At 36.1% G+C, this 23,595-nt stretch overlaps 4 protein-coding genes across 5 annotated transcripts; 2 read left to right on the top strand and 2 right to left on the bottom strand.

Moving 5' to 3' along the window:
* Window positions 1-383: 383 nt before the first annotated feature.
* LOC141832135 (actin-related protein 2/3 complex subunit 2A) lies at window positions 384-6,543 on the bottom strand. Of its 2 annotated transcripts, XM_074719623.1 has the most exons (11): window positions 6,343-6,543; window positions 6,200-6,266; window positions 5,911-6,118; window positions 4,965-5,134; window positions 3,831-3,908; window positions 3,616-3,748; window positions 3,454-3,545; window positions 2,337-2,393; window positions 933-995; window positions 799-851; window positions 384-702 (listed from the first exon to the last, which is right to left on the bottom strand). In XM_074719623.1, exons 1-10 carry the CDS (start codon window positions 6,402-6,404, stop codon window positions 816-818), a joined length of 966 nt encoding a protein of 321 aa, XP_074575724.1. In that variant the 5' UTR covers window positions 6,405-6,543; the 3' UTR covers window positions 384-702; window positions 799-815. The 2 variants fall into 2 exon arrangements, with proteins under 2 accessions (XP_074575724.1, XP_074575723.1); XM_074719622.1 differs by having other exon boundaries at window positions 385-851.
* A 1,197-nt stretch (window positions 6,544-7,740) lies between these two features.
* On the top strand, window positions 7,741-12,353 carry LOC141831844 (calcium-dependent protein kinase 1-like). The gene is made up of 8 exons (XM_074719250.1): window positions 7,741-8,442; window positions 9,314-9,457; window positions 9,550-9,702; window positions 9,987-10,102; window positions 10,182-10,358; window positions 10,840-10,967; window positions 11,052-11,151; window positions 12,055-12,353. Exons 1-8 carry the CDS (start codon window positions 7,833-7,835, stop codon window positions 12,106-12,108), a joined length of 1,482 nt encoding a protein of 493 aa, XP_074575351.1. The 5' UTR covers window positions 7,741-7,832; the 3' UTR covers window positions 12,109-12,353.
* A 1,315-nt stretch (window positions 12,354-13,668) lies between these two features.
* Window positions 13,669-14,204, top strand: LOC141832506 (desiccation protectant protein Lea14 homolog). The gene is made up of 2 exons (XM_074720008.1): window positions 13,669-13,874; window positions 13,952-14,204. The coding sequence occupies exons 1-2, from the start codon at window positions 13,669-13,671 to the stop codon at window positions 14,202-14,204; spliced, it is 459 nt and encodes a 152-aa protein (XP_074576109.1).
* Window positions 14,205-18,743: 4,539 nt separating this feature from the next.
* LOC141831846 (profilin-3-like) lies at window positions 18,744-19,345 on the bottom strand. Its single transcript, XM_074719251.1, has 3 exons — window positions 19,208-19,345; window positions 18,977-19,114; window positions 18,744-18,878 (listed from the first exon to the last, which is right to left on the bottom strand). The coding sequence occupies exons 1-3, from the start codon at window positions 19,328-19,330 to the stop codon at window positions 18,744-18,746; spliced, it is 396 nt and encodes a 131-aa protein (XP_074575352.1). The 5' UTR covers window positions 19,331-19,345.
* Between the last annotated feature and the right edge of the window lie 4,250 nt (window positions 19,346-23,595).

Here is a 23,595-nt window from a genome sequence, read left to right as displayed (position 1 = left end):
TTCGAGGGACATCAAAATTCCTTTCTTTTTTCCAATCCAAAATTAAGAGCCGGTTAAATAAATGTAAACCCTTTTTTATTCGAGCCTTAAAAAACCAATTCATAACTTTCGCTTCAACAATAAAAAAAATAATTATAATTTATACAAGATACGCACTTCTTGTAGATGCATACTCCCTGGGCCATGGTAGACATCTAGGTCTTCAACAATAACAATTTATAAAAAATTTCCTCCAAATAATCACAATCAAAGGATGTTGAGCATCTGAGTTGGCTGCTGCGTGCGCTTCCCGAGAGAAAATTTCTGTAGAACCGGACCAATCACTCTCAGAAATTGAATCAATGCAACTAACTGAGATTATCATTTTTTTTCACAGATGATAGAACAAGCAAAGCCTTATCAACATTTTTCTACAATCAGCCATTTCTGTTGCAGAACTCCATTTCAACCAGATACCAATAACATTCATGTTTGTTTCGCAAATGAAACAGAACTTATTATTTGATGCTTCTACACTTTGAGAGATTATGCGTAGCAGTACAGGAATTGATGGTGATACAATGTGGGAAGGTCGAACAGTCCAGACCGGAGCACGACTCCGCTACAGAATCTATATAAAATCAAGCTCCTACAAATTGCTTTGCTACACTGAAATAATTTCTAGTCCCGGCACAGGCTGATGGTGTGATGCGATATAAATATCTGTTACATGAAAAAAAAAGAATGGAACCTGTCGCCTGAGATTCAAGAAATGTCAAAACAAGAGTTCTCGAGCAAAGCAAGCAGTAAGGATCTCACAGTTGTAGGATGAAGCTTCAAGAATTCGAGTTGGTACGAGTTTCATTAAGACTCTGGAACAGGAACATTTGAGCATCAGCTGGCAATTATCACATAAAAATTCATTCATAAGATGAGGGTACCCGGGTACTGACCAGTCGTTTGAAGGACACTAACTTCTTTGCCTTCTCTGATTCTGATTTAGCACGATCTAAGGCCTGGAAAAGTTAAATGCAAATCCATCAGTCTTGCCCTTGATAAACCCTAGTCAAAATAGTTTAAGATAAAGCGGGATGTTTTCTATTAAATCCTGAGAGTTGAGGCACACGGCCGAAAATCTGCCATTGCGACAGAAAAGCAGATAGGAAACTAGGCCATCGCAGATACCTTTTTCTTTTCAATTGTTCTAACATTTTACGTCTCGGAACTTGGTATCATCCACAACTAAATCCATCTCACCGGGCAGAGTTGACACTAACTGTAAAAATATGAACTAAAATATCTACACGACAGTTTAAAAATTGTGAAAATGATTGGGACCATCAACTTATGGAGATTGCAATGTTTTCAGCCACATAGTTCTTCTGTCAGAAAGCTATAATTTTTTTTTCCGTGTTTATACCTAACCCTGTGAAATCCTTGTTGAGCCATGTGAACAGTAAAGATTCTCCACCAAAAGCACTTCATCTAGTTTCTAGAAGATCTAATAATAACGAAATTCAACAATAATTTCCAACAAAAATGAATCCGTGGTTATAAGGAGCAGCTCTAATCACATTGCACCTATACATTGTTATGCATATTACATAGTTTTTTCAATGTAAATATATGAATGATACACGGAGCGGCATTTGTGTGTACACAGTGAGTTGACACTTGACTGCATAACAATTGCATGCAATTTTGAAAACCTATTGAAAGCTATTGGAGATATGAGCTTCATTTTGAAATTACACTGTTAGTAAGATGATTAATTTCCTAAAGCACTTGGCGGTTCTAAAGGGAAATATGCACATGACAGTATGGGATTATATGGCATCTAGAGAATTCCTATCAGTACCAGCAATGTCAAGGGATTTCATTATATAAGTTTATTACACGACAATGGTCCTTTCCACTAGTAATAAGAAAAATAAAACAGTAAACTGTTAAACCCTGACCACTTTTTCTATTCAGTCATTCCAGCAATAACAAATTCTGAGGTAAGAGAAAATCAAAAGGCTCTTAGTCTGAAATAAAATCCCATCGTCAACAAAAAAGACATAATTTTATGGTTTTTATGTGTTGTTCAATCACAATAATCCTGGAGGATAGTCTTTATGATAAAATTTGTGCATCTCGCTAATGAAGATCAGGTTTCTAAAAAATTGTAATATCAATGGTACATGTTCCAAGCTTTATAGTGACTTAAAAGAAACATACATCTAACCCATGAGAAAACATAAAACTATCACAAACTAGTTATATCATTACTACCATAGTTACAAATTGAAAGGGGACCTAAAAGGCATAGGATCAGTAACAAGAATTAAGGAGACACTATTTTTTTAATAGATTACCTGAATAAGTGAGTCCACCCGTCGCCTCATTCTGGTATGCATGAAACCTTCTGAACACTATTTAAAAGAGAAATTAAAAACTAATCAGCAAGACTAAGCAATGTTATGATTCACTGGCAATACAAGATGAAGAAATTCAACTAGACGTGGGATGAAGAAATAAAGGATGACTTTTACTATAAAAGCACATATAGAAAGTTAATGTCAATGTGCTTTCATATTGATAATATTTTATTTGAATTCAATAATCATTTACCACAAAAACAATTTTATAACTGGAGAACAGATGGAAATGTAATAGCAACAGGCTGTAAGGCTCTCTAATGTGTTTCGTAACAAAGGCAAGAGAAGGTGGAAATGTTCGCCTATTTCAATAGGCAACCTTTGCACGAATATAGAGTGGAGAGCTTACTGAGGAAAAAATCACAGAAACAAATGGTATATGAACAAATAAAGGATGACTTATTCCATAATGCATATATGGAAAGATAATGTCAATGTGCTTCCTATTGATAGTAATTGTGTATAATCTGAATTCAATAATCATTTGCCATAACACAAATTTCAGTACTGGAGAAGAGATAAAAATGTCACAGGAACAGGCTGTAAGACCCTCGGAGGAAAAAATTACAAAAACAAAATGGCACAAACTATAGTAGACAAAAGAAGGGTAATTTTAACTTGTAAAACTGCAAGCAGGTGTAGTGTTCCCAGAGTAATCAGACAAAAAGAAAATCATGTTATAACTAGGAGAAAATTGGAGATATATGTGAGAGAAAAATGTGAGATGTTGATCTAGGTAGAAAAGGGTAAAGAGTAAAGACCTTGAAAATGGAATCATGTTGCCTTCTTGTCAAGCAAACCATCTTTATTCAATAAATTTATAGGTCTTAGTTTGAAAAACTGAACATTTTCTCAACTGGTTTTACAAATAGAACAAAAATAAGCAACATTGGCAAAGGTATCATGCAATAAGCCATCCTTTCTTATCAATCAAGAGACCCTCAAATAATTCAATTCTTTGGCATTACAAAACAAAATAGAAGTGCATTATTTAATTACAAGATACAACTAAAAAAATCTACAAAAAGGAGTGGCAAGAAATGAAAATGAGTACCTTGACATGATAACTGACATAGGCATGAAATGTTAACAGGCTCCAAACAGTTCTATCCAGCTTCTTCTCTTCGACATGACGAGGAAAAATTACTACAAGAGAGTGAAATTGAGGGCATGAATCAATTGCTATGAAGATACAAATGATGTGATCTAGTATTACCAAAGGTAACAAATCCTGCATTTGCTGTTAGAGCTTGAGCAGGTGCTGCTTTCAACTCAAGAGGAGGTGTAGCAGACCACATACAAGAAGGTGCATTATTAAGACCAGCAGTTCTCCTTGCTTCAACAAGTTCCTAGGAATATAGGCTTCTTCTGGATTAGTCCAAGTATATACAGTGCAGTCAATTACTCAAAAAGAAGGAAGTTGCATTTCACCTGTAAGAATGATGTTGCCAAAACAATATCAGTAGAGTCCTGGAATCTCATAGGATAGACCACAGTTACTTTGTCTGGCTGCAAAAAGAAGAGATGAGTATTCACTATTCAACAAACTAAGTATTGAAAGGTGAAATTTCTTCTGTTTGAAAGATTATTATCACACCCAATGCAATACTCAGAGAGTTAGAAAGGCTCATCGGCAATTACATTTTAGCACAAGCTAGAGTAAAGCTTGTGGCAGTTGAAATTCAATGAGGTTCCAGCTAGTACTAGCAAAGTTTTGCTTGACTTAGCATAAATATATAGTGAACTTGTCTCCAAAAGAATACAATGTTAAACAGGATTAAAAATCATCATTATCTAGGGTCATTTTGTAGCAAGGAAACTCATCCAACTGAATGGTGATTGATTAGTTGGAATGTCAAAATATAAGGAGAAAAATTAGACATATAAATTGAATTTTTTTTTTTTAGTTCTGAACTTTCTGATCATAGATCTTAAAGAAGCTCTAATTTGATTGGTAAGCTGATTACCTAATTACCAAATATGTGGTCAGGGCTGTGAAAAGAATAGTGAAGTTTGACTTCTTTTTTTACCTGAAAACTAAACATGAAGTTCTTAATGCCATGGTATTCTCCTCCTTGATTCTTTCCATTTCCTTCCTTCCATTTTTTTTACCCTAATTTTGTTGTGGCAAACAGAGTTGAAGTCTCTTTTGTGTGTCAGTTTCAATCCCTGATCAAACCATTATTTCACCAACATGACCTGTGCAGATGGTATCCTCTCTTTTTTTTTCTAATGGATAGCTAACTTTTACTTCAAAATTACCGTGCCAATACTCAGAACTTCAGGTGTGTGAGTTTGTTTTTTATCCTACTCATATCCATTCATGGTCACCAAGTAACTATCTGGGTATAGTGGCATCTGCTTGAAACTGTCTGGAATAATTTTGAAACGCTGCTAATAACAACCATATGACATCATAGAGAAAAGCAGAATAACCAATTTCAGCTTCAGAATCCAATTATTTTCAAGGGGTATTATAAAAAGTAAATAATCAACATCAAAAAATGCCATGAGTGCAGCCACGAGTTCTTCAGCAACATTGCTTTGCATGTGAAGGTAGTTTACCTGAGGAACTAGGAAAAAAGATTCATTGGGTCTGTGTACAAGAGCAATAAGTTGATCCATTTCTGGTGCAACAGTCTTTGCTGAAAGATTCTTCAAAACAAATCTCAACGGAGCGCCTAATACAACTTCTCTTACTGATGCAATTTTTACTAGGAGAGCTTGCCTTTGCTCTGTAACATCATAAGCACCAAGCCAAAAAAGATAAATAACTTAGATAACTGAAAGATTAAAACTCATGGACCAGTTTTAAGGGGAAAAATTAGTATCAGAATTAAACATAGATTCACTCAAATAGCAATATGTACAACACAAAAGCAAATCTTGACAAAGTTCTGTATATTCAACTAATAAATCATACCAAAAAAGGTAGTATATTGATCTTTATGGATTATGTTACTGCATATAAATGATGGCAATTGATCAGGAATCATGAGTCTAGGTGGTAGTCATGAGGAATTTTTTATTGCATCACTTTTTCAGTTGAGGAACTTTTTATGAGGAAATAGCACATTATGTTATTGTCCAGAATGCAGATATATGTGAAGTTTCAGTGGAAGCATTAACAAGTAATATAGGAAGACAGTCTCTGATGGAAGTATAAGTGTTCTCTTTAAAAATCATATAAGAATATAGTTCCTTTTCTTCTACCCCTTATCAGTCAGATGACTAATAGGCTTGAGGATAATCACGCAAATGAAAATGAGAATAGTGCTATGCTGATACCCGCCTTCCAAAGGAAAAGGATAAACGCTCCAACGCAACCTCAACCATAGTAACAACATCTCGGAACACCATGATTCAAAGAGCTATATGGCCAGTCTGGAATCTCATAATTATATCATCAATATATATATACAGAAGTGAAAGGATTGATCGTGCTTCTACACATATATATTCAATCATACGCAGCAACTCATAATGACCTTGGAAAGGAAACGCGTTGAACCTTCAACTGACGGGAGCTTTGAGAGGTTGAGCTTCATAGTCAGATTATACCCATCTTTGGGGGGATCAAGAATCTGCACCACCGACCCGTATGCCGTCTTTATGGCGTCGATGGCGCCGAACGGAAGTCCGTCGAAGAAAATGGCCTCCGGTGGCGGTATGGGGAGGGAGACGGAGAGCACCATCACTTGTGGATTCCTCGTCGAGAACTGCGATCCAAGCCACCATCATCATCAGAACCACGCCGCCTCCTAAAGAGGCGAGGGCTAAAGATCAGAGCTTTCACTCACCTGGATGTGGTATCGAACGTCATCAAACTCCACGGAATGGCAATCTAGGTCAATTCCCTTTTCCGGGCTGGCCACAAACAAGCATCAAATGGAGTCAAGCTAGGATTCGGAAAAACCCTAACAGCAGGAGGAGATCTGCGTACCTGAGAAGGCGATCTTGGAGGATTTGAAGGAGGAACCGGGAAGGCGATTGGAGGAGGATCATTGAGCTGGTTGCGGAGGCGGAGGCGAAGAAGGAGCCCGACAACGACAGAGCCGCGGCGGAAGCCTGAGTAGACGACGACGGGGGATGACGAGATCGGAATCGGAAGACGCCGAGAGGAATAAAGCATCGCCTGGTCGCTTGGAATCGAGTTTTCGGACAAATTTATACGGCGAATTAATAGAAATATCATGAATTTTCTAGGTTTTTAAAAACAATCTTAATCTGTCATAAACTTGCATTTGCTTCTAATTAATCCCAAGGCTACTAATTAACATAATTTCTTTTTTCTCGATTATATTATTTATTTTTCTCTTTTTCTACGGTATTTTACGTAACCGCGTACTTAATTTTACGTATTATCCAAATCGTGAATTGATCAAATACCGTATCTCTTTCCCAATACTTTACGGATTATGCACAAAGAGACACGACAAATAGGCAACATTCGTGGGACCTGAATTGTATATTTTTGTTTAAAAAAATGGTCATGTCAAGACAAATAGGCAACATTTGAGGTCAAGGCTAAAACTAGATTGATTCGTAAGGAGCTCTAAGAATCAATGGCGTTTCGGATCTAGATTTGAAAAAAAAAAAAAACAAACAGCAATGGAAGCCGTGACATGCTACGTCAAGGACATCGAGTTGCGGCTTGATCTGTCAAACTTCGATGAGTCGAAGAAGTCGATCACGAGGAAACAAAAATTGAGCACTTTCGAAGAATAAAACTGACTTCATCGATTCTTCATAAAGGACAACTCTAGTCGCAAGAGTGTCCATGTATCCTTAATAGTGAAGTAAATTTTTTTATTTCGGATAAAAAATATGAACTTTATGTGTTTTAGAATGGTTTTATTTTTTTTATCGGTAGTTATTTGATAAAATAGGAGCAATGGATATTTAGTTGATAAAAAATAGAGTATGAAAATTTGATTTTAGGATTTACAAGGCTACAATGCATTTCAATAACATGTTCAAATGATTTTCCCTAAGTATCAAGTAAGACTTATTTGGAGCAAATATATAGGTATGAAATTAAGTGTATTATGTGGACGTTATCTTATTATTGTTGGTCATGCTTTTCAACATGTTCAACATGATTTCTTCCTTAGGTAACAAATAAATAAATTTCATTTCAACGGTGGTTGTTAAGTCGGATTCAGATTATTTTGAAAATTCAATTTTTTTAATAAAAAAGTATAGATGATAATTAGAGGCGGCACTTTAATTTTTTATTAATTTTTTTTCTAAAATTTTAAATAATCCCTCGAAAAAGAATCTAATTATGCAGTGTCTTAATCGAGGCGCGAAGGCTATAAACAATGCGTGAATACCTCGCTTTCTCCCCTTCCGTCGTTGAATTCCACTCGTCGCTTCCGTTGACCTAGTCCCTTCCGATCTCGACCCAACCGCGACGACCATTGGACGCCGATGGGCAACAACCCCTCCCGACGCGGCCGAGCCGACGGCGGCCAAGAGACGGCCTCCACCCGCGGCAAGCAGCGCTCCCACCTCCGTTCCACCGGCAGCATCGGCCGCGTCCTACGCCGCCCCAAGGAGGACGTCCACTCCGACTACTCGTTCGGCCAGGAGCTCGGCCGCGGCCAGTTCGGTGTCACCTGCTTGGTGACCCACAAGACCACGGGCGAGAAGCTGGCCTGCAAGTCGATCGCCACCCGCAAGCTGACGCACGCCGATGACCTCGAGGACGTCCGCCGGGAGGTGCAGATCATGCATCACCTGACGGGCCACCGCAACATCGTCGAGCTCAAGGGCGCCTACGAGGACCGCTCCTCCGTCCACCTCGTCATGGAGCTGTGCGAGGGCGGAGAGCTCTTCGATCGCATCATTTCCCGCGGCCATTACTCCGAACGCGCAGCCGCCTTCCTCTGTCGCGAGATCGTCAATGTGGTGCACTGTTGCCACTCGATGGGCGTTATGCATCGCGACCTCAAGCCTGAGAACTTCCTCTTCCTCAACACCAACGAGGACTCGCCGCTCAAGGCCACCGATTTCGGCCTCTCCACCTTCTTCAAACCCGGTATTTAACCTAATCAATTAATTAACTGTCATTGAGCCAGAAAAAGATATCGTATTTTTCAGGAAAACAAAAGCTAATCTTAATCTCTCTTGAAGATTTGTTCATTCTATGTTGGAAATTGTGTTGTGTATCTGGGCTGCCATAATCCGGAAGAAATTTTAGGAGAAATGCATCACAATGTGATTGGATATCGATTCTCCTCATATATATTATAGCAAGCCCTAGAAAATTTGACATCCTTCTAATTTTCACGTTTCAATTTCAGAAGATTTGGCTACCAGAGAAAAGGATTAAAAGAGTTTCTCTCTGGGTGCCCTGTTTGAGCAAAAATGTTTGGAAATAAGAATGAATTATGCTCAGAAATTTGATCTCCTTCAAGAATTGCAATCATTCTTCATTAGAATCATACAAAATAGTTCAATTAAAGGCAAAAATTCCATAGATTAACTAGCTCTATATTGGTAAATTTGTGCTAATACTTATGTGGTAAAATTATGGAATGATTATGTGCCATAGTTTAGTTACTCAGACTCGGCTACGAGTTTCTGGCACATTTGGATCCAAGTGTCTAACATAGCTGCTTCTAAAATTTTCATGCGACCAATGGAGATGTTGAATGTAGACTTGGAGTGTGGATGTCTGGCGTAGATACAAGATGGTAAATGAAAATTCTTAGTATTGGAATTATTTAAATTTTTAGTGGCAAAGGTTAAGAGATCAAATTTTCAACTACCACACATATCATATTCTACTAAATAAGAATTGTTCACTTTTCTTGTTTCTCCAAAATGCAAGACTTGATATTCAATTGTTGATAAGTTGCTTTTCTTTTGGGAATTGGTTCCAAACAAAGAATGACTTGCTTCTGCAGGAGAACTATTCAAGGATGTTCTTGGTAGTGCATACTATATTGCTCCTGAGGTATTGCGAAAGAATTATGGACCAGAGGCTGATATTTGGAGCGCTGGAGTGATCGTCTACATTCTTCTTGCTGGCGTTCCTCCTTTTTGGGCTGGTGCACACTAATCAAATTAGTTGAATTAAGTGTCAAATCGTTGTCTAAAGTTTTGGGAATTTTCAGCTGAATTGCTATTCTTATCTCTTCAGATAACGACCAAGGCATTTTTTCTGCTATATTACGTGGGCGTTTGGATTTCTCATCTGATCCTTGGCCAAATATATCAGACAGTGCAAAAGATCTAGTGAAGAAAATGTTAAGAGCAAACCCGCAAGAACGACTTACAGCAGCTGAAATTCTCAGTAAGATTATCAACAATTAAATTAACATCTTACAGGCCACAAAATCTCATAGTTAAGTAGAAATCTTATCTGCATCATGCAAAAAGTTGGTGATACAGTAGTGTTTCCTGATGAACTAGTTTATGTTCGAGCTAATAGCATTTCGTTTTGGATGATCTTACTGCTCAACTTCAATACTATTCTTTCATAAACATTCCAATGGCAAGTCTTTTCTTAATGCATTTAGAAATATTTTATATCACTTATAGGTTCACTGAGTGTGACACTTTACCATATTACTGCAGCCCATCCATGGATAAGAGAAGATGGGGAAGCTCCTGATAGCCCACTTGACCTAACAGTTATAACTAGAATGAAGCAGTTCAGGGCCATGAACAAGCTTAAAAAAGTAGCCCTGAAGGTAGCAACACATCTTGATTCATTTTACTTCTCTGTCATATGTTTGGTGCTAAAGTTTGCACTGTTATACTTGTGCCCAGGTGATTGCTGAAAGCTTGTCAGAGGAAGAAATTATCGGTTTGAAGGAAATGTTCAAATCAATGGACACTGACAACAGCGGCACATTGACTGTTGAAGAACTAAGAGCTGGAATTCCCAAATTGGGTAACATGGGAATCAAGATTACTGAATCTGAAGTTCAGCAATTGATGGAAGCAGTACGTTATCTTACAAGGCTTTTCATATTTATAAGTTCATCCTTGAAAATGGAACACTCATAAGTAATTTAAAAAAAGCTTAGTTCTTGTTTCCAAATCCGAAATTATACTATATCAACTTCACTTTGTATTTGAATCATACAAAACTAATTAAAGGATAGAAAGTCAAAATTTTAGCTGAAAAACTGTCATTCCCTGACATTAAGCTCAGTTGATGTTTTGAAACTGGACCATCCCTTTGATTTAACCAATCAACTAAGGAAATGATGACCAGTGTGGTCCAAGTGAACTAATGGACATATTTAAAGGAATTTAAGCCCTGTTGTGCTTATTTTGAAACATTGTTCTCAATAGGTTTAACACTGCCACAACGACAGTACAATCTGGAAAATGAAAATATATTGATGCATGTGAAGTGAAAATGTGGTTATTCCACTCATAGTATGGCAGTATTTGATCTTCAACTTGATGTTTCCAACAGGCAGATGTGGATGGAAATGGGTCCATTGATTATATGGAATTTATCACCGCTACAATGCATATGAACCGAATGGAAAAAGAAGATCATCTGTACAAAGCGTTCCAGTATTTTGACAAGGACCAGAGCGGGTAACTTATCATTTTCGTGTTTCAAACTCACTCATTTTTCCAGAGTAAGTGTTGCACCTCATTTCACATACCATTTTTCGCTAGATACATCACTATTGAGGAACTGGAGCAAGCTCTCATGCATTACAACATGGGGGATCAACAAACAATTAAGGAGATAATTGCTGAAGTTGATATTAACCACGTAAGCTGTCTATTCCATTAGTGAATTTTGGTAAAGATAGATTTTGTTGTTTCTGATTTGATGCAGAAGAAAAACCTTGGTATGCTTTAGTTTGCTTGAAATTATTGCTTTCGTACTAAGCCTGATGCTAGTGTAGGATGATTATTCTAGTTAAAGAATTGGCCATTAGGATTTAGAATAGATATGCAAGTCTGATTCTTAATGTTTGATAAAATAGGTGAAAATTGCTAGTAGTTGTTAAAGAAAGTATGATCAGCTATTCTGAGTGTTGTTTGTTTGATATGTGTAGAATTTTATTGCTTGTGACTAAATGTGCAAATTTTCAGAACTCCAGTTTGTCATCTGGAATTTAAATTATAAAGTTTTGAGTCCAAACACAAATAATATGACTTTGGAACGGAATACTAGGAAATTAATTTAAAATCCTCACGGTGATTAAGCTTTACATAGTTTTGATGAACATAAATGGCTAGATCTGATTATTGAGTTCATGAACAAAACCTCTGCAGAGAGAACCAAATTTTGGTTCCATCCGGTTTGATTCTTCTCGACAAACCTATTTGTGAGGTTACTCTGTCATACAGCATCTAGTTTCACAGTGAATTTGAACTCGATGACATACAACGACACCATGAGGTTGCTCATAACAAACTTACGCGTGATTCAAAATATTTTTTTGTAGAAAATTGCTAATAGCAAGAATTGCACATTTAAGGAGAATGAGCTTTGTATGACTTGCTTTGGTGTGCAAATTTGATTTAGTAGGTTAGTGAACATAATTTCTGCTGAACCTAATTGATCTGAAATAATGCATTAACAAAGAACAAATTTACAATCTATGATTATATTTTCAGTCTAACATATGATAATATTAATGAACAAACTTTTTTTTCCCTTTTACAGGATGGGAGAATCAACTATGAGGAGTTCGTAACCATGATGAGGAATGACAGCTGAAGTTATTCAAAAATGATAGTTGTTTCCACAATGGAGTTCAGTACAGCAATACTGCCATGATACATAGCTTCAGTCACACTGATCAACTGAAGGACTGCTGCCATGGCAAGAAAACAAGTAGTAAACAAAAGAAAATGATGTAAACTTAACCTGAAACGTTCATCTTGTATATCTGAATCTGCTCTTACAACTCAACTTTTTTCCCTCTCCTTTTTAAATTATCATTCCTTCATTTTTTTTTAATTCCATTGTTTGAATGGGTTTGGTGCATAAGTTAATAAACACTTGAAGTTTTTATCTACTCTTCTGATGGCTAAGGAATTGAACTTTGTTACTGAGATCGGCATGATCTCTTCATGAACATTTATCCTTTGTTTTTAATCCTCTGGACAATGTTTTTACTTCTTAAATCAAACAAATGTTCATAATTTTATATGGAACACTTAACTAGTTTTCAGTTTATCTTATTAAATATTAAATTTTGTAAGTATTTTAAATTTATCCTATTAGGTTAGTCTCCTAAAATCTTTTCCTAAAAAGGTGAAATTTATCCTATTAGTTAGTCTCCTAGAATCTTTTCTGTAAAAAGATAAATCCACCATCATATGGCGGGAGGGATGACCCATACGGTTAGTCCTAATCCAATTCAGGCCTATGATTATATGTGAGGAGGTTAAAAAATAAAAAAATATTAAAAATATTAAAAAATTTAAATTATAATTTAAATTGATAAATTGTTTTAAATTTGAATTATAATTTTTAAGCACGAATTGTAATTTAAATGGATTAAACCCCCTAATTCACTGATTTTCTATTTTAATTTTAAATTTTAAAATAAATAAATAAACTTTGTCCCGAGGGCTACCTACACGAGTTGCAGGCCTAGGCGGGCCAACCCATCCTATTTTAAAATAATTGCAAATAAATTTATCTTTATCTATTTTGTAGAATTTATCCTATTAGGGTATAGTCTCCTAGAATTTTTTTTGCAAAAAGGTGGAATCAGTCACCTTAGTGACCTTACACGGTCGATCTATATCGGTCCTCACGATCATATGTGAGGAGGTAAATCGAGAAAGTCACGACAGAGGAGGATATTGTCTCGACTTCGTCGAGATTCGAACACGACGGAAAAAGATATTGTCTCGACTTCTTTTGTAACTCTGTTCCGTCGTAACCAACTCAGCTATGCTCCGACGTCTAGTCTCCTAGAATCTTGAGTATTTTGTAAGTATCCTATTAAAAAAATAATTGCGAATAAATTTATCTTTATCTATCTTTTTTCATGTCCGTCCTTCCAAGTAAACAGGACACGAGTCTCTCTCGCTGGTCGACCAGCAAGCAGTAATAGGTGTTGGATGAGCAGCAACGCCGGCGAGCGCAACGAGCCACACGCCTGTTCCCTCCTCCTCCACGTAACGAAACAACAGATTAGCCGAGATCGAAGCTAAGGCCGCGTGGCTGCCCGATCGATCTCCACCTCTTCGCGCGCTTGTTTATCATCTCCCGACGCTCGCTGCTTCATCGATCGTCGTCGAATCGAAGCTTGCATCATCGAAAATGTCGAGCTTGGTGGACAAGGCGAAGGAGTTCATGGCGGACAAGGTCAGCGACATCCCCAAGCCGGACGCCTCCCTCGCCGGCGTCTCCGTCCAGAGCCTGAGCCGCGACGGCGTCCTCTTCCACAGCCAGGTCTCCGTCTCCAACCCCTTCCCCTTCCCCATCCCCGTCTGCGAGATCGCCTACACCCTCAAGAGCGCCGGCAGGTAGGCGCCACTACTCCAACTCGCTTCGTTCTGTTCTCCGATCACGAATCTTAAAAACGATCCCAAAATCGATGAAGGGAGATCGCTTCGGGGAGGCTGCCCAATCCGGAGTCGCCGGCGGCGAGCGCGGAGACGATGCTGGAGCTGCCGGTCACCGTGCCGTACGACATCTTGATAAGCCTGATGAGGGACCTGGGAAGGGACTGGGACATCGACTACGAGCTGGATGTGGGAGTGACCGTCGACCTCCCCGTCGTCGGCAACTTCACCATCCCTGTCTCCACCGCCGGCGAGATCAAGCTCCCCACCCTCTCCGACATGGTGATCTGATCATTTACTGCTTAAATATTTCTAGGGGTTACTTTGTAAAATCAGAATAATATCTATACTTATATATAAATTCATATTCCACGTGTAATAGCTTATCATCTGATAGATAAAAGAAACGGGAAAAATTAAAAGCCCTTTTTTTATTGGAATTATCAAAGGAACACTCCCATTTTTATTTATTATAAAAGAATACCTCATTTTTATTTATTATCAAAGATACCTCTTCCAGTTTTTAAATATTTTATTTTTAAAAATTATTTTTATTTTTGATATTTTTATGGCCAGCTAATCATAATTATTATGTAATTATAATAACAATCTTGTAGCTGTATATTATTATGTAATAATAGTATTTCACACGGGAATTATTTTATATAATTAACAATTAAAATTAGTAAGTATGAGTGCTTAAATAAATAATTAAAATATAAATAAATTAAATTGGTTATAGATTGTCCAATTAAAAAAATTTATAAATTTTGGAAAATTTTCTTAAATATAATGTTTGTTGTTGATTTTTTCTGTTTGTTGTCACTTGTCATCAAAATTTTTAGACCCATGGGATTCATAACTCTTGATATAACGATATACAACTGACCATGACTAAAAATATGATTCTTTAAAATAAGTCCTATATGAAATAATGATTGACCTTGACTTTTGTTGATTGTCATTGCATATGAAACAATCAAAAGGTTGTCTTGGTTGGAATTTAAAAAGAAGTCTTGGATCAGAAAGGAATCAATGACATTCTTGGAATAAGCACTTTATGATCAACATTACTTCCAGTAAAAATTTATCCTTCTAAAACATTGTTTCTGAGCTTCGTCACGATCAATCTAGTGCCATTGCATAATCTAAGAGAATGATCTATGTTCTGCAGCAGCATAATCAGAGTTCCAACCTTCAAGTTTAACTCATGATTTGGTACTCCAGAATATCTTATTCACGTTTTCTGCATTGTTCAATTTTGAAAATACATTAGATTCCTGTATAAACTAAGAATGATAAAAAAAGCATGAGTGAAAATTAAAATAAAAAAATATTATCCACCTGACTTTAAAAAAAAATCACCACAGTATTTTTCAATAATATCATGGTCCGTTGTCAATTTGATGACAGTGTAAGTCCCATTAAATCTACGAATTTGATCCTGCCTAATTTGAACTTTGAAGAGAACCTTTCGATATCAGCTAAATCATCAAATTCTTTTGACATTTCTATTGAAGTGGAAATACTATGTGATTTTTTATATGTTACCTAAACAAAAATTTGGAAAAAACATTTACAACCGAAAATGAAAAACCTGATTTTTTTTCAGCCCTTAAATCGAAGGTTGTTTTTCCAATAAGCTTAACACAATCGAAGGTTGTTTTATTGTTCCATGTATGCATTCACCCTACAAATATATAGAAAGAGTAAATATTTATATTTTCTAACAGTAATCAGATATATATGTAAAAAAAATACAACCTCTTTATCATGTAAGATACACTCCAAGCTAAAATCTTTGTTGTTTCCATATGCAAGTAGATCGTAACAACGAACTAATCGGAGTTTCAACGTCCACTGCATTTTCAAAGGGTTAACCTCTCGGATGAAATTAAACAAAAGAACCATTTTTTTTATTTCAGTTTAAAGTGAGTGAGTGAAGATATTGTAATCTTAATTTATAGAGTGTATGCAATCTCACCCTCATTTGTAATATGTGGTATTTTTTTACCATCAAAGTTATTCAATATAGTTTGAAATATATGGTATTTGATAGAATCTTTAAATTATTTAATATATTTAGGAATCTATATTTTATCATTTAATAATAATAATTCAAGTATTAAAATTTATGTTTAATATGGATTAAAATGTATTTAAAGATCTATAGTATTAATATGAATGAATCAGAAATAAATTATTGATATATATTGATTAATATTAACAAGTATAATAAACCTAAATTATCCTTTTTATTCAGTATACTCATCAATGCCTACATCATATTATACTAATTAAATATTTAATAGGTAACAATTAATGCACAGATAGTCAATAATATATTATAGTATAAGCTATTAATTGAGCACTAATATAATTAACGTTACTAATCCATGCTAATGGCAACCAAAAAATATAATTAATTAATTAATGTTACAAATATAATTAGATTGTAGTAATTTCTAATTTTATAATATTAAATTATTCATAATATATTATAGTATAAGCTATTAATTGAGCACTAATATAATTAACGTTACTAATCCATGCTAATGGCAACCAAAAAATATAATTAATTAATGTTACAAATATAATTAGATTGTAGTAATTTCTAATTTTATAATATTAAATTATTCATAATATATTAAGTTATTCATAAGTATATTAAATTAAAACTATAATATAATATAAATTTAGGATTTAAAAATTTTAATAAATTAACTAAATAAATTCAATAAAGAAATAAAGAAACTCAAACTCAAATAGAGTTAATTAAGCTAAGTTCATTTAGTATTGTATCATCGTCCCACGAATTGATGCAAAAGTAAAAAATAAAAATATATTTATTTATTTAATATGAAATAGGAATAAAGATAAATGAGTGGACAATGAAACCCACAAATAATGAATGTTAGTATTAAATATTAATATAATGGATATATAATAAGTGAGTTTTATAATTTTTTTAAAAATATGGCATATATTAACATTAAAATATTTAATTTCTTTCCTATCTATTAATTTCTTCCTAAAATAAAATAAAATATTTTCTTTCCTTTTTTTAATTTTTTATTTTAGAATCAATTAAAAATGGTGAGCTGTTTTTCTTTCAAATTTATTATTTTCGCATTAATTGTTTCCTTAATCGATTAATTCCCTCTCCTTAAATGTTTATTAAAAAAGTTAATTTAATTTAATATAAAAGGGCGATAGGATTGAGCAACAGCCTTCATTGAAATCTCAGCAAGTTCATCGCCATGGCGCGGAGGTCTGCTGCTGTTGCGATACTGTTGGCGGCGTTGTGCCTTGCTCGAACTGTAGTTTGCATTCGTCCGATCGGCGAAGTTGCAGGTTTGATTCCACTTCCGGAAACTCCTGCGATTCACGTTCCTGAAGCTTCATGGACGATCAATGCTCGTATTCCTGAAACTCCATGGATGAGTGCTCAAGAGAAGGCCAGAACCGAGCGACGACGAGGTTTTGATTCCGATTCCTGAAAGTCCTTGGGTGAATGCTCAGGAGAATGCCAAAACCAACAGCGATGGTTTGATTCCACTTCCGGAAACTCCTGCGATTCATGTTCCTGAAGCTTCGTGGACGATTGATGCTCGTATTCCTGAAACTCCATGGATGAGTGCTCAAGAGAAGGCCAGAACCGACGACGACGATGTTGTGATTCCGATTCCTGAAAGTCCGTGGGTGAATGCTGATCAGGAGAATGCCAAAACCGATAGCTATGGTTTGATTCCACTTCCTGAAACTCCTGCGATTCATGTTCCTGAAGCTTCATGGACGATCAATGCTCGTATTCCTGAAACTCCATGGATGAGTGCTATGAGAAGGCCAGAAACGACGACGACGACGTTGTGATTCCGATTCCTGAAACTCCATTTGCTATGAAAGCCAAAGCTTCAGCGATGGTTTGATTCCACTTCCTGAAACTCCTGCGATTCATGTTCCTGAAGCTTCTGGACGATCAATGCTCGTATTCCTGAAACTCCATTTTATGGTACTTCTGATGCTCGAATTCCTGAAACTCCATTTTATGGTACTTCTGATGCTCGAATTCCTGAAACTCCATTTTATGTACGTCTGACGAATTCCTGAAACTCCATTTTCCGTCTGATGCTCGAAAAACTCCATATGCGACGTCTGATGCTCGAATTCCTGAAACTCCATTTTATGGGACGTCTGATGCTCGTATTCCTGAAACTCCATATGCGGCTGATGCTCGAATTCCTGAAACTCCATTTTATGGGACGTCTGATGCTCGAATTCCTGAAACTCCATATGCGACGTCTGATGCTCGTATTCCTGAAACTCCATTTTATGGGACGTCTGATGCTCGAATTCCTGAAACTCCATTTTATGGGACGTCTGATGCTCGAATTCCTGAAACTCCATTTTATGGGACGTCTGATGCTCGTATTCCTGAAACTCCGTGGGTGAATTAAGGTGAGTCGACGAGAACCTTGAGACCTTGTGCATGGAGCGAGGCTAAAGCTTTTTACTCATGTATTCGTTTGAAATCACTTCAATAAAGATCCATCAATTGGAATGATATATGATGCACATGATCATAAAGGGTAAAGAGATCAAGAATTCATTTCATTCGTCTTTAACGAATTACAAAAAGACAATTAAGAATCAAAAAGGGGGACGACAACTATAGAATAACTCGACTGGAGCATGAACACGATGCATGCTCTAGTACGCTCGATCAAATTATTATACTCTGTAACGATCTCTCTTGCAGAATATTCAAATATTAGCGAAGAAATTAAGTCTCATGATCTCGATCCCAGGGAGGTGCATGCATGGAATGGCCTACAGGCCTTGATCGTTGAGGTAATCACCGAGCCTCTCGACCACCAGGTTGCACTGGCCCGGAGTCATCGGTTCGTTGTAGACGCCGAAGATCAGTGCTTGGTTAGTCTTCTTGATAGTGATTCCTCCCGCTCCCTGTACCGAAAGGAAAGGCGATCGATCGATCAGTGTTCTAGCTACTTTAATACAAGAATGATCAATCACAAACAAAGAATGTGTTAAGGGGCACTTGCCTTCTTCCCACGAATGACGACGCCGGGCTCTCCCTGAATGACCATGTACTTTTCGGCCGCAATGAACAAGCCGATCGGGGCTAAGGTTCCAGGCTCGTCGAAGTCTTTCAGGATGTTGGTGATCTCCTCTGGCTTCAACTAAATTTTCGATAACAATTGTGAATTAAAAGCTAAAGCCCAATACATCGCGATTTGAGTTCGATCGAGATCGAAAAAGGAATGTTGTCGAACCTCAGGGAAGGAAGCACTCTTTGCCCAAACGCTACCGTCTTGGCCCATGATCGCGGCCGCCGTCAGTTGGTGGCCCTCGATGTCGCACATCAAGTGTTCATCGACGTAAGATTGCCACGACATTGTGTCTTCTTCTTCTTGTTGTTGTTGTTCTTCTTCTTCTTCTGCGTCTGCGTCTTTCTTCTCGCTCTCTCGCACGATTTAAACTTGCTTGGAGGCGAGAGAGGAGGAGAGACGAGAGATGGGGAGAAGAAGGCGGGACTCGAGACTTTACCGCCATTAAAAATGGCCCTTAATTCGGAGTTTGACCTTATTTTTTTTTATCGCAAATGATTATCTACGTGTCAAATTATGCTTAAATGAATTTTAATATATAATTTACAAGAAAATCACAAAAAGAACCTTAAAATAATAAGAATTATTATGGATCGGTATGACTTGGTTCAGAAGGTCAAGATTCGGTCGTCCGATTCGGTGACACGTCAGATAGGAGATGTGAATCCAGGGCTGACTAGCTTGGTCCCATGCCTCGACTTAGCAATCCCGACTCAATATTCGACTGAGGTTGGGATTCTATACTCGACACGACATTCAATTTAGCTCGGGATCCCACACCCAACCTCTTTCAAAGTTAACTCTGGTTCGACATCCGACTTTGAGCTCCGCGTCCAAGCTGCTCCACCGAGTCTCCTCCCAACCACATCAAGTCCTCGCCTTGAAGGCCTGTCTCAACCGACCTCGGCTCGGACTCTCTCTGCTGACTATGCTTCGCCTCCTCAGTGCCATACATCGCGCTCAACTAACTCCGTTTTATTTAGTTCCTCATTTAGCTAGGCAGGCCGCCGCCAAAAGAACACATGCAATCATATGATATCTCAGGTACTTATCACCTCATTAAAGCGGCATGATAATGAAGTCTGATGTCGTATCAGTATGGGTGATAAAACTTTTCACTACTGTGACAGTGATAAGATGTTTCCTTATCCAGATGGGACATCTCCTCTGATAAAATCTCCACCGAAGGATATTCTCCCTAATTAAAAAAGACAGTTCTTTATTATTCTCTTTCATAAGTCTATATATTTCCCCCTCCTCTCACGTAGATAGGTATGCACACAGACTCACAAACACTCCTCTCCACATTTTCTTCTCCTTCTTCGGTTAATGAGCTGATTTGAGCGTTAGAGCGGTTGAGCCAGGGCATTCCTGCATGATCTCCGTTCTCACCCTCTTTTTCCTCTTGTCGTGCATATCTTGGCGGCGCCTCAGAATCCATCGGCCTCGTCCTTTGCTTACTCATGGGTACCACCTTGACCGTCAACTTACTAACCAGGTGGCCGACGACTCGTCCAAAATGCGATCTCAACAGCAACAATAACAACAACAACAACAATATCACAAAAATAGTTACATCCATTGAAACATGAACTACACCATCATCTTCGACAAACAACCACTCCTTACAATAATATACATCAACAATGCAGCGTGAACTACACCATCAGCCATGACCCTTCCCTTCCCTTCCCTTGGGTTTCTTCTATTGTTATTGTGTGATCGTACAAAACTTGAAGCCGAGAAGATCTTCTTTGTTATAGACAAAATGTTCTTAATTATGATTGATAGTGTTTTAAGGCCATTAAAAACAAATGGAAGTCTTCAATTTGAAGTGTGAAATTACCATTAAAAAACTATTAGTGAAACAAAATGATAAGTGTAAACTTTGTTTTCTTTTGCTTGTATAGCGTAAGCAGACAAGGCTTCAATTCATATGTGGTTTCATATGTCAACTTGTTCATTAGGGTTTTTGACGAAGAAAAGGATTCAAGCAAATACATTAGTGTTTAATTAGTGTCCATGAGAGTGATCATGGTGTTGTTTTAGGTTAAAAAAGCAAATTTATTAATAGACATGATTTGATAATATAATCTTAGTTAATCTAATCCTTACAAAGATAATTCAATTTTAAAAATATTAATATTTTTTTTATAGTATGCAACTTCATGTTTTTTTATTAGAGTGCTTTGCTAATTTGACATCTAACAAAAATATGTATATATTTTTTATTCCAAAGCATGCTATGGACAGTCATCATTGCAAGCGACAACAATTATTTATTTAATTTGTGTTTTAGGGTTTATTTGAGACACTTTGACAACAAAATGAAAATTTTAAAGGGCATTTTAACATTAATAAAAATTTAGGAGGCATTTTCAAAGATCTAACAAATTTAAGGGAGTAATTTAAAAATTATTCATAGGGTAAGTGAGAATTCAATGGCCAAGATGATATCCTCCAACAAATATATTGAAGTTACTCATTTACGATTTGAATCCCAATTACGGTACATGTAAGATATTTTTCTCTAATGAGATAAAAAAATTTAGAGTGCTAGTAGTTGGACAAGCAATCACTCACATTTTTTAGATATTTTTCTTTAATGAGATAAAAAAATTTAGAGCGCTAGTAGTTGGACAAGCAGTCACTCACATTTTCAGATATTTTTCTCTAATGAGATAAAAAAATTTAGAGCGCTAGTAATTGGACAAGCAGTCACTCACATTTTCAAATTTATCTGATAGATAAATTAGAGCGAAGATTACTCATCTTCAGAACTAGTTGGATGCAAAATCCTACATGGGACTAGGCTCATCTGACTTGTGCTCGTGCCATGGCCTAGGCTTGATTGAGCCCACGAATTCAATTTTCATTATTAAATTAAAATTAACAATAAATAAATAATGAAAAAGGAGAACTTTTATTAATTATAATTTGATATTAATTAAAGATCTAAACAAAATACCTTCCAAGTTATTATTTAGAAGCTTAAAAAATATTTTAATTAAATTATAGTTTTTTGATCATTTAAAGAAGTGAGTTGGCTCGTTCAAACCATGCCTCTAACCCTAAGTTGTGTCAAGCAAAATTCAAGGGCAAGCGATAAAAGACCAACTCGATCCTCAAGTCAAGCCCAATGTAATTTGGCACATTTATATCATGCTAGATCGGATATTAATGACTTAGACTCTTCGATACCGCATAATTGAAGGTATAATGTGTTTTTAAATTTATTTGATGGACGAATAAAAAAAAATCATATAAGACCAAATGGAAGTCTATGTATATGCACCAACAAATTACGGTACTCGTCTCATTTTTTTTTTAATTTTTAATAAATTGAATTCATAAATGCCGTTATTCAACAACTTGGAATGAGTACTGAAATACTATTTACATTATTATTCTAAAACAAACGTGATGCATACAAATAATTATTGGGCAAGTGCAGTGCTGCACAAGCTGTCTACCAACAATTATTTTTTCACTGGTAAAAATTAATGCATACTTCTTATTGCAATCATGACCATTTCTCTTTATTTTAATCAAATAAATTGCAATATTCAATATAATTTATATTTATTTTAGTTATTTTTATAAAGGATAATTCCGTGCAAAAACTTTTATGAATATAGATCTCGAGAAAAAATCTATTGTACATAATTTTATTTTACTTTATAAAAAGTTATTTTTAAAATTTAAATATATGATTTTCAAATCACACAATAACAATTTTACCATTAGGTCAGACTCCCTTCAACCATTTCAATACAAGGAAAATATAAATTTTATGCATAATTTGGAAAACATGTTTAAAATAATATAATATTTACTTTTGATTTTGGAAAAAGGATGTCTCATCATTTTCTTAAAGAATATTCATGGCATAGTATGATTCTATTGAGAGTAGAGTGCTTTTTGCATTTTATATTATCTCTTTCTCTAAGAATTATTGTGCATCTATAATATTTGTAGGTCTTTTATGTAAACGTTTAAACATCATTCGATATATTAGGCAAATATATGTAGGCCTAAAAAGGAAGAAGAATTGAGATTCAGGGACTTGAAAGCTTGGAATCTTATCTTACTAGTTAAGGTATTTTGATGGATACAGATAAAGAAGGATATTATTTGGATCAAGTAGGTGCATCATACCTATCTAAGACGAGTGAACATATGCATTCGGGAGACAATGCACTGATCGGATTCTCCACTGATCAAGTTGGTATTATAGATCTGGCATCTCATCCTTGTGGCTACTCGACGACAGGTGTTATGCAGAGGTTGACATATTTGTTCGAATAGGATGGAGGAGTGGTCATGACATATGACTTCTTTATGCATCCTAATCCTAAAAAATCATAGGTGCAGATGGTATGAAAGTCTTACAAACAATTTAGCCATGCAGTTACACCCTGGATGCTAGCTCAAATGCAATTTCCCGTTAGAAATAATAATGAATACTTGAGGATCAAAGCTGTGTATTCTATAAGCGGGAGATGGAGATACATGAGCACCTATTCTTTGAGTGTCATCCTATGGTGACATTA

The sequence above is a fragment of the Curcuma longa genome, chromosome 7 (genome assembly GCF_044706935.1).
Source record: "Curcuma longa cultivar G26 ecotype Majalengka, Jawa Barat chromosome 7, ITB_CL_G26_1.1, whole genome shotgun sequence".
Taxonomy (NCBI): domain Eukaryota; kingdom Viridiplantae; phylum Streptophyta; class Magnoliopsida; order Zingiberales; family Zingiberaceae; genus Curcuma; species Curcuma longa.
The sequence above is the reverse complement of the archived record's forward strand: the minus strand, read 5'-3'. Positions and strand labels throughout refer to the sequence as shown.

Excerpts from the sequence above, each read along its gene's own strand:
- LOC141832135 (XM_074719623.1), bottom strand. The coding sequence starts at position 6,404 with ATGATCCTCCTCCAATCGCCTTCCCGGTTCCTCCTTCAAATCCTCCAA. Across the intron at positions 5,135-5,910 it reads AAAGCTCCCGTCAGTTGAAG|AGCAAAGGCAAGCTCTCCTA; the intron begins GTTCAACGCGTT and ends ATGATGTTACAG. Across the intron at positions 3,546-3,615 it reads TGCAGGATTTGTTACCTTTG|TAATTTTTCCTCGTCATGTC; the intron begins GTAATACTAGAT and ends ACTCTCTTGTAG.
- LOC141832506 (XM_074720008.1), top strand. The coding sequence starts at position 13,669 with ATGTCGAGCTTGGTGGACAAGGCGAAGGAGTTCATGGCGGACAAGGTC. Across the intron at positions 13,875-13,951 it reads ACCCTCAAGAGCGCCGGCAG|GGAGATCGCTTCGGGGAGGC; the intron begins GTAGGCGCCACT and ends AAATCGATGAAG.
- LOC141831844 (XM_074719250.1), top strand. The coding sequence starts at position 7,833 with ATGGGCAACAACCCCTCCCGACGCGGCCGAGCCGACGGCGGCCAAGAG. Across the intron at positions 8,443-9,313 it reads CTCCACCTTCTTCAAACCCG|GAGAACTATTCAAGGATGTT; the intron begins GTATTTAACCTA and ends TTGCTTCTGCAG. Across the intron at positions 10,968-11,051 it reads TTTGACAAGGACCAGAGCGG|ATACATCACTATTGAGGAAC; the intron begins GTAACTTATCAT and ends ATTTTTCGCTAG.
- LOC141831846 (XM_074719251.1), bottom strand. The coding sequence starts at position 19,330 with ATGTCGTGGCAATCTTACGTCGATGAACACTTGATGTGCGACATCGAG. Across the intron at positions 19,115-19,207 it reads AGAGTGCTTCCTTCCCTGAG|TTGAAGCCAGAGGAGATCAC; the intron begins GTTCGACAACAT and ends TCGAAAATTTAG. Across the intron at positions 18,879-18,976 it reads TCGTCATTCGTGGGAAGAAG|GGAGCGGGAGGAATCACTAT; the intron begins GCAAGTGCCCCT and ends CTTTCGGTACAG.